The following is a 15,089-nucleotide window of genomic DNA, read 5'->3' on the forward strand; positions in this document are numbered from 1 at the left end:
TAATAAACAAATCAATTAAATTAAAAGGTAAAGGTATTGCTTAAGGCAGAAAACAAATAAAACAAGATGGCGCCTGGTTCCCGCCAAAAGCTTGCTGGCGGCCGCCATCTTGAATTATGTGACTTACAGGCATGAGAATCTTCCGGATTTTTCCGGATTTCCGGATTTTTCACTTCAAAATATGTGGTCTCCGAGTTCAATGTGAATTAGATATAAAATTTGGGGGGGTAGGTCCAGGTGGGTTAAGGTCAAATGTTGAAAAATATTGTGAAAATTTCCCGAGAAAATGCATATTTAATTCATTGATGCCGGATGAAAAGGAAGTGCGCTTTCTCGTTTCGTCCGTGTTTAATATGTGTACACAAAAAGACGTTGAAGTGTTTCTTATATTCGGATCCTCACTGTTTACGTCACCGAAATGCGCATGTATGGAGAATTTGTCAAGACGTAAAATACAATCTTTCATACACGCGGGGCACTGTGCAGTCAGCCAAATTCTCACTACATCCTGTAGACTGTGAAGAACAAGTCCTCTGTGTGTTTTATGTGTGTGGTTGGCGCGCGCGATGTGTATCACAATGCTAGTGTTGAACAAAATAACTAACTGCGACTTGTGCGAGTCTATTTGCTACACATGTTGTTGCACAACCAGCGGCATGCACATGGCAGACATTTTCCGCTGTCGCTGAGTCAAAATGGCACTCAGTGTAGCGTTTGTGCAACGTGATGCCGCTGTTGATGTCAAGGAAATTGACAAAACGATAAAGAATAAATGGAATTGGAGCTGGTGCGACAAAGTTTTGTTTCCTGGATCTCCTGACCAGCATTTAGTCGGCGATTGTTTTCGCAAGCTTAATCAAGCTGGCGATGCATTTTGTACATGTTGCCAAGCCACGATCAGATATGGAAGCTCTGGCTGGACTGCGTTGCAGAAACACGCAACCAAGAGTGAGCACAAACGCCGGTTAAGAGAGAGGCGAACCAACTATCGGTTATCAGTGGTAGAACACGGTAATTATGAGCTTTGTTTCTATTATTTTAATATTAGGTTGTGTCTTAATAATTTTATAGATTGTTTATCTGTGTTTTTTTTTTACTTGCTTGAGTGACGAACCTTGTTGTATTGTAATCATCGTATCCTCCACATGCACAATGTACGTTGTCACATACAACTCGAATTTCCGGGGTTGGAAAATGCACTTTGTGGAGTCTAATCTCAACCTCGTTCTAGTTATATTCAATGTTAAATTATAACCTCGTACTCATAAACACATCGCTCTCGCCGCATAATATTTTCCCAGTGTGCGCCGTCGTTGGTCATTAAATCACGAACATTTCATTGCAAAAGATGTGCTATACAACCGATCCTCAAATCGCAAACACATAAAAAATGATTGTTTATGAAAAAGTATTATTCAGGGCAGAAATTTGGGCCAAATAGTGAAAAAGCAAGTTGTTGTTTTTTTTCTATTTGCTGTCGTTTTGGGAACCTTACCTCTGTTTTATTTATTTAATCTGTTGTGAATATTAGTACGTTGCATACCAATATCTTTCGAGCCAGTGTTGTTTTAATTTTAATATGTTAACAATGGTTTCAAATATACTTTTTCCACAGGTCAATCCTCCAGAAGCACCCCTCCATATGGTTTGAATCCTCTCCTTTTGCATCCTGGAGACATTGGAGTAGACACAAGAAATCCAACAGAGCCAGCAAAGCCTAGAGTTACCAGGGCCGACAGATTACAGGTGATTATTCATTTAGTTGTAATATGTATTGGTTACATTGTGACATTTTGTTTATTCTAGCATTAGACTTTTAGGTTAAAAAACTTGTTGACATCATTTTGAATTTGTGTTTTCAATTATTAAAATGCACTGTGTTTTTCTTTTGTTTTTATTAAAAGGCAGTGATATTGGGTGTACTAGCTGAGCACAACCTCCCCTTCACTATGGCACCTGTCCTAATAGACACTGCTAAAGAGCTTGTGAAGGATAAGAAAGTCCTTGATGACCTCACCATGGACAGGACTACAGCTTCATACAAGATGCAGTACGGCTTAAAGAAAACTGTCATGGAGAAGACACTTCATAATATCAAGAGCAGTTAATTCTCCCTGAACATAGATGAAGCCACAAGCAGCGGAAACAAGAAAGTGCTAGCCATACTCGTCAGCTACTACTCAGAAGAAGACAAATGTGTCATCGTAGAGCACCTCCAATCAGTGGAACTGGTTGTAGTTAATTCAGAGTCACTCTACAATGTGCTGGTACAAATTTTTCACGACCATGAAATTCCATGGAAGAATCTTGTATCTCTTCTTATGGATTCCTGTGCAGTAATGCGTGGAAACAAGACAGGGTTAGAGAAGCGTATTCGGGATAATAAGGCAATATTGTGGACATAGATGGAGACATATGTCAACACATCCACAACGCGACAAAGAAGTTCTGCAAGCCATTTGATAAGTTTGTGGAGCGGTTATTCAGTGATCTGCATAATGATTTCAAATGGTCACCTAATTTGAAAGAGGCACTGAGGGAAATCTGTGAGATGATTGGATTATCATTTACGATGCCTGACCAATTCATAGAGCACAGATGGTTATCATGCTATGATGTGGCTGTATCTACACTGCGATTGATCGATGCCTATCAACTGTTCTACTATGGCTTTCTTCCACCTGCAAATAAGTTTGTCTATCAGGCAGTGGTCCTTCAACTTGTTCGCAAATATGGCTTGGACACAACAGAAAGAGACAGAATAAAAAGTATTCAGAGAACACTGTCGGCAAAGAATCTCACAGAGCAAGGCAGAGATAGGAAGAAGAGGATAGTTGAGAAGTTTTTTATTACTCTCACAAGACACAGCTGACCCTCCATCTCTACAAGTCTGTTTTACCACAACTCAAGTCGTATGTCTGCTTGTTCCAGACAAAAGTTCCACTAATCTTCAAGGCACATGATGAGCAGGAGAAGCTATTCAAGGGCTTCCTGTCTTGCTATATAAAGCAGGAATTCCTGTTGAACTTGAATGCGCATTCACTGAAGAAGTTCAAGCTTGATGATCCATCCAAGTATCTTTCCAGTAGAGATATTTTTGTTGGATCGGGTGTGGCAAAGATTGCCAAAGCGAGAGGCCCAACAGACCAAATTGTTCGGACATTCATGGAAGCCACATGTGATGCCTACAAGGCATGTGGAATATATTTGCAACTCAAGTTGCCACTGGCCAACCCGTGTCTTCAGGCTGTATCAGCCATTGATCCTGCAGCCCGAGGCCATAGCCTAACTTGTCGTCTTTTGAAGAAACTCAAGTCTGAAATTTCTGCATGCCTTTCAGAAGATGAGGAAGAGCAGTATGATCTACAGGTGCAGAACTTCCAGACTGATAGGATGCTGCCAGCGTATAATGATGGTGATAGAGCAGATGTGTGGTACGTTGATGCTTTCATGAAGTATCCAACCTTCGGGAAAGTTGTCAAGGCATGTTTGTCAATTTTCCACGGCCCACAGGTGGAAAGCAGCTTCAGTGTGATGGGGCATATCCTGGACCCTAAATCTTGCAGGATGAACATACCTACCTTTTCCTCCATCCAAACTGACAAATACCATATGCTGGCTAGAAATAAGAATGCATTGACTGCATTTAAAACATCTCCCCATCTAACTCACAACATGCGTGGTGCAGCTGCTGCCTACAAGGCTGTGCTTGCAGCAAAAAAGAAAAAGAAAGTTGCGACTCATGCGGCAACAAAGGCTGCCTTCAAGAGACAGGCCGCTATTGCTGATAGGGTTGGCAGGTTGGCCTTCGAGGCAAAGCAGAGAAGGATTGCCCGAAAGAAGGCTTTGGAAGCTCTTTCAAAGAACAAGGCACCAGGAAGGAGACCATAAATATTAAAAAATGAGTGTTTTTCTTTTTCTTTTGTTATTTTTTCCCAACTCTTTTCAAGATGTTTATTACCAATAGTGTAAATTGCTTGAAGTTACAAACTGTGGTGAATCAATATTAAATGTATGTGTCATTACTTGACTTTGAGTATTGGTAACCGTAATAAAAACAAAGCCCTTGTAAGAATTCAAAATTGTTTGAACTTTTATTACATTTTTAAGGAACTGAAACATTGGACAGATAGTGATGTACTGCATTTTGTTTTACCATTCCAGATAAATTTAATGAATCAAAATGTCTCTTAAAGGGCCTAGAATGCACCAGAGAGCATCTACAACCTAAAAAAATTTCGGGGCCCTAAAGCGGGCCCCGGACCCCACGCCGTAAGGGCTTCGCACTATGCGCTCGCAGGCTTCGCCATCGCAATTTCGTCTCTTTTTTTTGACCAAATACTTTTCCTTCTTTTTTCTGAAACTCCATTCTCATGCCTGGACTTAGTCGACGATAGAGACATCGTAAGTCCAAATAAACAAAATGGACAGACGTTAAAATAATCACGCCTGTGTTGTATATTTACTTAAACATTATTTACAACGAGAGTACGAGATTAAACTGAATTTGGTTGCTTTTCCTGCATATCTCAATATACAGGAAAACATCTCGCAAACAATAATTATCTACAAACTAACGATAAATCACAGTAATATGTACAAGGTAACTCTATTATACATTTTCTCTAGTCACATGTTGTATAAATAAATGAAATAAAGTTATAAGCATAATATATGAAAATAGAAAATCTTTACCTGTAAGTAGAAGACGAAGGAAAGGAAAGCTGTTTACGCGTCTTCTACAAGAATATGAATGACGGCGAAGTATAGTGCGCCGCCAACGGTGTGAAAGCTGATTTGATTTTGGGGTGATTTGCATATATGAATATTTTTAACCAATGACGTAAGTCTACAATCTATTTTTAGAGGGGGTTATTATTCATACCGGTGACATTCTCCCCTCTGTTGAAAACAAAATGGCGGCCTCGACATTTTACTGATTTACCAAAGCCGAATTTAGATTTCAATAAAAAACATATTATTCTTTAACTACGAAAACAAATACATACACATACAGAGATAAATCGTTCTAAATTCACTCTGCAACCTTAAAGACCTGCTTGAACGAAAATGTCAAGTCGTGAACTTTGCTGAATTCCATTTAAAATGTTTTCAATGAATAAGGAAATCGAGTCATATGATTATAAATAGATTTTGATTGTGTAAAAAAACAATCATGTTAAATACCCTTATCCAGGGCTTTTCTGAGAGATTTGCGAAAAGCCCCGTTACGTAATCACTCTTAAAACGTCATAGTTGGGAGCTCCAATTTGTAAAGCCGCTTTGTTGTAGCGTGGAGGTATAACAAAGCAAACTCCCACAAATGACGTCAGCGGCATTGTCCTTTGGCGCGCGCTCTCAACGGCAGAAGTGTTTTTAGTTTTTCAAAACCTTTAGGTTGGGGCCTGATTTTTTAATCGATAATTACGAAAAACTGCGAAAAAGTGTAAACATATCAAAATTACATTAAAATGGTCAACAAGTGCATGTAAACAAGTCTAAATACCATTTTCGTTAAAAACCTTCCGCTCAGGTAGCTGTTTAAGATCTTTGTGAACTAGGTAATGACTATAGCTTTAATTTCTAGCTGTCATTCTATAACACAGCTTGAAAGCTGACCTCAACTGTTGTGTCTCTTTTTGGACACATGTGGGGAAAAAAATTACACATTGGGATTAACTTGGCTTGTGCTTTTGGGAAAGCCTTACAATGTAAACAAAATTAAACACAGTTTATTTTATACAATAGAAATAAAACAGCAACATTTTGCAATTAATTACTCATGATTTGTGAGAAGAGAAATCTTCTACCGACTTTCATTCTCACTTCAGCCATCTCAGGGCTTTTCCACCTCGTCCACAACCTTTTACCAATTTTGAGCTTGGACTCATAGAGCTCTTGCAGTGATTTCTCTGAAGCTCTATGTTGTTTGGTTTGTCCAACGCACTCATATGTGAACCTGTCTGGTGGTTTACGCACTCTTTGCGGTCTTATTGGTAGCCGGTCGGGAGAATTCTTTGAAGGAGACTCGTCATCAGTCGTCTTTGGAGACTTGATGGTAGGTTCTACTTCGGACACGATTTGTGAAGGAGAGTTAGCCTTTGAAGTTGAAGGAGAATTTGGATCAGAGATGCTGTCATCTAATGGGAGGAACATGCACGGTGTAAGCAAGTTTCGATGAAGAGTGCGTTCTTTACCGGTGTCCTGATTGCACACAACATACACTGGGACGTCTGGGTGTTTGGAGACTATAACGTATGGGTGAGTTTCCCATCTGTCTGCCAATTTCTGCATCCCAGTGATATGTTTATGTTGGACCAGCACACATGTAATTGCTTGAAGGGTGACTTAGTCTCTTCTAGATAGGCTGTGCAGGGACACACCTCAAGGTCTTGAGGAGCTTACCAAGTGCTATAATACTACGCTAGCTGGTGCCTTCAATACACATGCTCCATTAAAGTCTAAGTTGGTCACCGCTAGGCCACGTCTACCTTGGTTTAGTCAAGAAATCAACTCTGCCTTGAGGATGAGGAGACGTGCAGAAAAGAAGTGGCGACAAACAAACCTGGTCTCTGATCTTTCAGAAAATAAGCATATAAGAAATAAGGTTACCTTTCTTCTTAATAAAGCTCGCTGCAATTTTTACAAAGACTTTTTTGAAAGTAATAGCTCCGACCAGAGGAAATTATTCAGAGCATCTAAAAAGCTGCTGGGGCATAATGTTGACGTCCTTATATCCACCTTTTAAAGATAAAACGACTCTTGCTAATGATATGGGTAGCTTTTTTGTAAAGAAAATATCTAATACTTGATGATATAGAAGTTTCAACCTCTGTGGACTGACCGTTATCTTTTACACCTGAAACAATGTCCAGTAACATCCTGTTTGATAGTTTCATACCATTAACCGATTCACAGGGATCATGCGCTCTGGATCCCATGCCTACTAACCTTGTGGGTGAGTGCCTTGATGTTTTGCTTCCAGTAATTACCAAAATTATAAACTCATCATTAGTTTCTGGTACATGTACATTTCCTACTGACTGGAAAGAAGCTTCAATATGTCCTTTTTAAAAAGAAACCCAATCTTGACATGAAATTAAAAAACTACCGTCCAATCAGTAACTTGCAATTTATGTCTAAATTAACTGAGAGGGCTGTTTGTGACCAACTTTATAGTCACATGTCTAAACATTCCATGTTTCCTGTTCTCCAATCATCTTACCGGAAGCATCACAGTACTGAGACGGCTCTTATTAAGGTTGATGAGGATGAATTCCCAACATGTGATTCTGCTTGTCCTTTTAGACCCGAGTGTAGTGTTCGATACTGTTGATCATGAAACTTTATTGAAGCGTCTTCAGTCTAAACGTGGAGTCACTGGCAAGGCACTCGATTGGTTTTCGTCCTATTTGTCAGATAGAAGTCAATGTGTATGAATTCAAGGTACCTTATCAGAGAAGTTTAACATCAACTGTGGTGTTCCTCAGGGATCCTGCTTGGGACCATTTCTTTTTATTGTATACATGTATGCCTCTAAATTGTTTGACATCGTTGAGCATCATCTCCGATGTCAAGCTGCTGTGACTATAATCGAAGATTGCATTAGGAACATCAGGCAATGGATGATACATGACCGGCTTTTAATTAATGATGCTAAAAGTGAATTGTTGATCATTGGATCAAAGCAGCAGTTGAACAAAATTAATGTTTCCGATATAATGATAGGTGAAGCTACTGTTATTCCTACAACATGTGTTCGTAACTTGGGGTCTTGGTTTGATTCTGAACTTACAATGAACACCGACATTGCTCTGCAGCCTTTTTTCATCTTCACAACATCAAACGCATTAGTCAATTCCTTATTCACAACTCTCTTTTAAAACTCATTCATGCATTTGTGACCAGTCGTCTTGATTATTGTAATATCCTTTTGTATGGTCTAGTCTGCCAAAGTCACAGATAGCTAAACTACAAAGGGTTCAAAATGCAGCTGCCAGAATTGTTACCAATACACACCGGTTTTAACACATCACACCTATAATTCGTCAATTACATTGGCTGCCTGTTTCGTACAGGAATAATTTTAAAATCCTGTGGTTGACATTCAAAGCTCTTCATGGTCTTTCTCCAAAGTACTTACAGGATCTTGTTGCCATCCGGAAAGTGTCTTCATATAAACTTAGGTCAGGGAATGATGGTATTTTCTTAGATTATCCTTCTGGTAAAATGTTGACTACATTTGGTGATAGGGCTTTTTCAGTAGCAGCAGAAAGTCACCTTTTTTAAATGTAATATAAAAACCCACCTTGTTAAAATCGCTTTTTAGTGTCTTCTATGGTCACCTTGCCAGTTAGTTTAAAGTTTTAGCTTAGATAGGGTTAGAGGCGTCTGTCTCCTGAAAAGGTCAAAACATTATCGATGCCAGCAGGGATAGGCCTATGTAATAAGTAATTGTTAGTTCTCTATTGGCGGGACAGACGTATCCCCATACTTCTGTTTGGGCACTGGCCTGGTGACCAGTCTTTTTCTCAGTCTTTTTCTTCCACTCTGTGCTTTTTAATACAGTATGTGTTTTGCGCATATGATCATTTTGTATGTAAGGGGCGCAATATACATGTAATATAGACATAATATAAATGATATTATTATTAGGTGTTCGGGCAACAGCCCGAACAACTCATTGATTTTGTTCGTTTTTTTTTTTTTTTTTTTTTTTTTCTTATTCTTCTCGCTGTCGATTGTCCGCAAGAAAAAGCATAGATGCGAAGCTTGCATTAAGTTGAAACTTTGCACACAGGTAGACAATAACCAGTAGATGATACAAAAGTTTTTACGTCACGATGACGTCATCAGTTGACGAGATACACTAATTCAAAGTTTATTATTTCAAAAAATCATAACTTTTGATCTACATGAGGGATTTTTATAATCAATACATCATCGGAAAGGGCATTAAAAACTCCGTAAACGCCTCACAGACATGACCCCATTTTGATTTTGTCTTCCGGCTCAAAAGAGAGGTTGAAAAATTCCAAATTCACGTCTAAAGAACAACGTAAATCCCCCGTTGGTATGTGCATAAACATTACACTTAGGCATACACACAACGTGTAGTGTATTAGCTGTGCGGGAGAGTCACGCTCCAGTGATCATCCATAGAGCGCGAAAAAGCTTCATGTAGAATAGTCTTCGTTCAAGGCGTTTAACATTTTGACCTTGTCTTCTAATTCAAATCGAACTTATTGTATATTATCTACGACCGAACTACGTTGATAACACCGGTTCCCGTCCAATCACTAAAGTTAAGCAAAATCGGGCTTGGTCAGTACTTGTATGGGCGACCAATTGGCGACCAAATTTTGTATGTTTTATTTTTTTATTTAATTTTTTCTTCCCCTGTAATTAGCTTCGTGTTTAGTCTATTTTCAAGGCGTTTTCAACCAACATTTCTTTTCCGGTTAGTTAATATCTTCTTCAGTCGTCATTATGCATAAGGCTCCAACCACAAAAGCTATTTTGACAATCTATACATCATATGAAAGGGCTTTTAAGTACGTAGTCTGTTTTCAAGGCGTTTTCAACAAACATTTTCCTTCCGGTTAGTTAGTCTTTTCTCCAGTCGTCATTATGCATAAGTTCCTATGCCCTCAACCACACAAGCTATTTTGACAATCTACATCATATGAAAGGGCTTTACAAACATAGTCTGTTTTCAAGGCGTTTTCAATAAACATTTTTTCCGGTTAGTTAGTCTCTTCTCCAGTCGCCATTATTCATCAGTTCACATTTCCTCGACCACAAAAGCTATTTTGACAATCTATACATCATATGAAAGGGCCTCACGTACTTCAAAAGAATTGGTATGTTGGTGACCTTCTCTTGACCTTTTGACCTTTTTAAACTGGAAGTGCCTGTAAAAGGCTTTGAAAAGGCATTATTTAAAGGCTTTTAGGTTGAAATGTAGTCTTTTTGATGCTTTACCATAAAATTATTTCACATCGAGAAAACTGTTTGGTTTTGATTTCTTTGCAATTTGACGAGTTATTAACAACACTTTTTCATTCATTCAAACACTGACCCAACAATAGCCGAACACCTAGTGTTTGTTTGTACAAACACTATATCTAGTTATTATTATTATTATTATTATTGTTATTATTATTATTATTATTATTATTATTATTATTATTATTATTATTATTATTATTATTATTATTATTATTATTATTATTATTATTATTATTATTATTATTATTATTATTATTATTATTATTATTATTATTATTACTATTGTTATTATAAGATTGAGTGTCCTGCAGACATGGAACCCTCCAGCCTGGACCAATGGCAAAATGGTCAATCTGTGTTATAGTTCTATGATCGTTTGAGATCCATGTTATCTTGTGGATATCCTTGTACTGGAACATGGATGAACCAATCTTGAGATCAATCATAGAGCAGAACTGTATGAAGTGGTCTCCATTCTCTGTTCGCCGTCCATATGCATGAGGGCCGAGAACATTTTCATATCCTGCTCGGTCTCAGCCTATCTGTGCGTTCATGTCCCCCATGACGATTTTTACGTGGGACCTGATCTACCAGGTCTTGCAGTTGTTGGTTGAAAACGTCCTTTTGTTCATCCTCATGGTCATTGGCAGGCCTCGACCTACAGCGGCCACCACAGCGGCCATTGCCGCGATGCCCCAGCAAATTGCCGTGATGCCCCTTATAAAATCACGTACCTTACGGCCACTTGGCCATCATGCCTTTTCCATTGATCCCATAACATTATTTATTTGAAAGTGTTATTTTTTGTTAACATTGTGACCCATTTAATTATTAAAGGCAGTGGACACTATTGGTAATTACTCAAAATAATTATTGGCATAAAACCTTACTTGGTGACGAATAATGGGGAGAGGTGGATGGTGTAAAACATTGTGAGAAACGGCTCCCTCTGAAGTGCCATACATGTAGTTTTCGAGAAAGAAGTAATTTGCCACGAACTTGATTTCGAGACCTCAAGTTTAGAACTTGAGGTCTCGAAATCAACCATCTAAACGCACACAACTTCGTGTTGCAAGGGTTATTTTTCATTCGCAAGTTTGATGACCGATTGAGCTCAAATTTTCACAGGTTTGTTATTTTATACTTATGTTGAGATACACCAACTGTTACGCGTTTTTGCACTGATTTTGTCTATTGAGATCTGTATTTGTAGGGGATGGGGCCGGAGAGGCGTGCGGCCTGGGGCTGGATACAGTTTATGTTTTTCCCCTGGCTATTTCGCTGGTGTCCAAGGCTTGATGTTTTGGATTAATGTTTGTGACCCACCACTAGTGACCTGGTTGCCTTGCGACTTTCTTTTTCATTGCCAAACACATGTTTGTGTACACACAACAAGCGTGGAGTTGTAAAGCATCAAGATCGGTATATACATGTATGGAGGTAACGGCAGAGCTCTACTTTTGGAAATCGTCATACTCCATTAAGTTCATTAGTGATTAATCAGCTTGCCATCCCACAAATGACGCAATAATAAGCAGAATGGCTGAAGTGGCAGCAAACTGTCAACATTCAGAAGCGTTTTTTAATTAGGTGCGTTTGTTTACATTTTCATAGTATTAATTTTAGCAGTCTATCTAGCGTGGCATGAGCGTTGGCATGCAACTTACATCTAGCTAAATACTATAGGCCAATTATTGTGTGCTATAAGGGGGTGGCCTATGGGGGGTTCGTTTTGAATGTTCATAATCATATTTATTAACAAATCAAACAAATTAAGAGATTTATATTAAATTTTAAGGTTCATTTTTCTGAATCAGCGGATTTTGTTGAGCCTCCGGGTTGTTGGTGGGTTGTTAGCGTGGGGTGGGTGGGGCTCGCTTGTCTCGCAGAGTTGGGGTGGTAGTCATGGTGAGCCGGGGATTGAGTTTTTTTTTTCAGATACATCCTCTGTATCCTTCTGTATGGAAAGCCTACCAGTTTGAGGTTGTTTCGCCGGGAATGACATTCCATTCTGTCGAGCACCGAGATTGTTAATCTTCTTCATTTCTACTTTCCACTTCAGCAAGCTGGGACCCAAGCTCTTCAACCTTGGAGGAAACTTCATATATCCGTGATGCCTCGAGGTCTAAAGCTGAAGCTATTTCTTTTTCCAGCGTTGACACCTTCCGGCTCGATCTTTGTTGCCTGTTTAGATCGGATGACAGCCTAGCTTGAACAGCGCCAAACATCTCCAGAAAAAATGACTCAAAATCTTCGCTGAGCGTCGATTGACCATTGGCTGTCGCAGAATTCAGGGAGCCAGACACTGTAGTATGAGCTGTGATGGCCACCCTTTGTACCTGTCGTGAAAATCTAAACTTCAAATTGGACTTTTTTCGCAGAAGAGCTGGCAGGGTCTTGAAACTATTTTAAGACAAGCGAATTTAAAATACCAGGCGAAACAACGAAAAGCAAAGAGGTGAATTTTGCAAGGCCAATGGAGCTGGTTTATCGTTGCGATCAGTCCCAGTTATTACCCATGATGCACCCTGTATTGTAAACTGACTGGCACCTCCCAGCAAAGATAGTGACAAAATAAGAACATCACCAAATAGGGCTAGATACCTCAATTGGTAGAGCATTCAAACTGTTGTCATTCCTCTGTAAAAGCAGTAGTCAGGCCTAAAGTACATGTAATTGAATGGAATGGAAGAAATCTTTGATAAATAAGTTTAAGTTTTATCTTTTGCAGGTCCTCCATCCAGTGGAAAAACTGCTCTTGCTGCAACTCTTGCAATGAAATCAGGATTTCCTTTTGTGAAAATATGCTCCCCAGAAGACATGGTTGGGTTCTCTGAAAGTGCTAAATGTCAGGCTATTAAAAAGGTGAGTATCATTGACAAAAGGACAATGAATATTTGATTAAAAAAATACACTTTTCACTGGAATATACAACTTACCAATCATGGCAACTGTTTTAGATCCAGGCTTTGTACATGTACAACAAATAAGCTCAAGCTACCGGCATAAAATGTGGTGGATTTGTAAATGTGATAATGTCTGACTTTTTAAGAGATTACACATTTTAGCCTATCTCACCTTTCTTGAACAAACGTGCAGGACATGATGATGGAAGGGATGATTTAGATCTTGTATCCTTCTAGATCTCTTCTTGCCATAATTATACATTTGCGGGATGCCGAAATGGGATGCTGAAAGTGGGGGTGGAGGGACACTTACATGTAGAGTCACAATACAAATCACTGTATCAAACAACTCATCCTAAGTTAAGACAAATCTAGTACTTTGTGAAATCGCACACTTGTCCGTCTTTTTTCTCCGTTTCTCATTATTTGTCGGTTCCAGTTTCGCACGGGACCCACTAGTGGTTCTTTCCCAGTCACGTTTTTACCCATTTTTTCCTCGATCCGTTAATTATTTTCCTGTCCTGTATCGATTTATACAAGTCCCTTTTCTTTTTTCCTTTCCTATATTATAGCCCCAACCCCGTGCATTCTTCCCGTCATTTTATTTTTGCCGTCCCCTGTCTGTGTGCCCCTTCCCTATACCCCATCCCATACGTATCTAACCCGCGCCTCCCTACTCAAGGTTCCATGCATTTGCATTGTTCTTTGCTTGCCACTGTTTGCCCATAACTCATGTTTTCCACTTTTCAGTTGTGCGCAGGTCCCGCTAGTGGTTCAATTTCCCTTAGTCCCTTTTATACTCGCTTCAGTAAAAAAAAATTCCTTTTGCAGTTCCCCTACCACCGTCCCACAGACGTACTACTGTGTGCCCCTTCCTCTCCTCGTCCCAAAGTCTAATCAGCGCCCTCGTCCCTGTGATCCTGTACGTTGGCATTGTTCTTTGCTTGCACTTTTCCCTCATAACTCATGTTTTCTAGTTTCGCGCTGGTCCCGCGAGTGGTTCTTTTGTTTATTTGTTCCTGTTCAGTTTATTATTCTCTTCTCCCATATTATCATTAGTCCTTTTTTTCCCCGTATTTTTTCCCCAGTCCTAGGAATTTGTTCCCACGCCCTAGGAATTAGTTCCCATCTACTTTCGCTGTACTTTTTTCTTATAATGTAAAGTTCTGGTTTTTTGAGCTGAATGCTGGCAGTTTGACCATGCTTGTATGCCACATTTGTGTAACAAAAGGACAAAGGTCTGGAATTGGTCATACAATAACCCTCAAACAGGGATTTTACAATGCATGTTTTCAAGAACCTGTTGTAGCTCTTTGTATGGGTAAAACAAAACAACATGGTACATGTATAGGTGCCTGTCTGTGCATGTTAGACATTGGAAAGTCCAAGTGGATGTACACACGCCAGCTATCCAGTTGTCAGCAAAAAAATTATGACATTTGTAGGATGTGAACAAACAAAATTTCACCTGAAATCTTTTTTTTTATTTTTATTTTTTATATAAATTGTTGTCAATTCAAGAAACATTGAAGTGGCTTAAAGTCTGATACATGATACCAAGATCAGTGTGTGACGATTTACTTTTGTTGTTTTTATTATCTTATTCTTCTTTTCAAATGATCAGATCTTTGAAGATGCATATAAGTCGCATGTAAGCTGTGTTGTTGTAGATGACATTGAAAGACTTCTTGGTGAGTTTTCATTGGTTTTTTAATCTATGCAACTTATTGGTTTTATTTTTTATTCAATCTCTTTTTGTCATTGTTTCTATTTCAGAGGCAAATTTGTTGATTTAGTTAAGAATTAAAAGTTTTTGATTTATTTTAGTTTTCTTTAACAAGACGTGGGTATGTAGCATGGTGTGGCTGGTCAAGCACACGTAAACTTGATTCAAGTCCCATTCTTGTGTAAGAGGTCCCTAAAAGACCACAGGGTGTGCAGTGAAAATGTGCTTAGAAATGGAGTTTCTTGGCGCACCTCTGGAAAAAATTAAAAAAGTGTCCGGATTTTGGGCAAAAAATACGCGTCCGGATTTTGGGCATTGTCTGGACATCGGCGCAACAATTACTAGTAAGAAAGCATGGAAACTGTCTAGCTTAGATCTCACAGGCCACTCAGTTGAAGGTATTTTTGTTCAGAAGGTCTCCTTTTTTTGTTGCCATTATTTCGTAC

General features: G+C 39.0%; 1 protein-coding gene across 1 annotated transcript in view; it reads left to right on the plus strand.

The window, feature by feature from the left end:
• Positions 1–15,089, plus strand: part of LOC117291391 (vesicle-fusing ATPase-like) — a 217,455-nt gene that overhangs the window by 159,645 nt on the left and 42,721 nt on the right. The window contains exons 20-21 of the mRNA XM_033773044.1: positions 12,743–12,876; positions 14,542–14,608. Of these exons, the coding sequence (XP_033628935.1) occupies positions 12,743–12,876; positions 14,542–14,608 (201 nt within the window). The remainder of the gene's footprint in view (positions 1–12,742; positions 12,877–14,541; positions 14,609–15,089) is intronic.

This window comes from Asterias rubens, chromosome 6 (assembly GCF_902459465.1).
Source record: "Asterias rubens chromosome 6, eAstRub1.3, whole genome shotgun sequence".
In the NCBI taxonomy this organism is placed as follows: Eukaryota; Metazoa; Echinodermata; class Asteroidea; order Forcipulatida; family Asteriidae; genus Asterias; species Asterias rubens.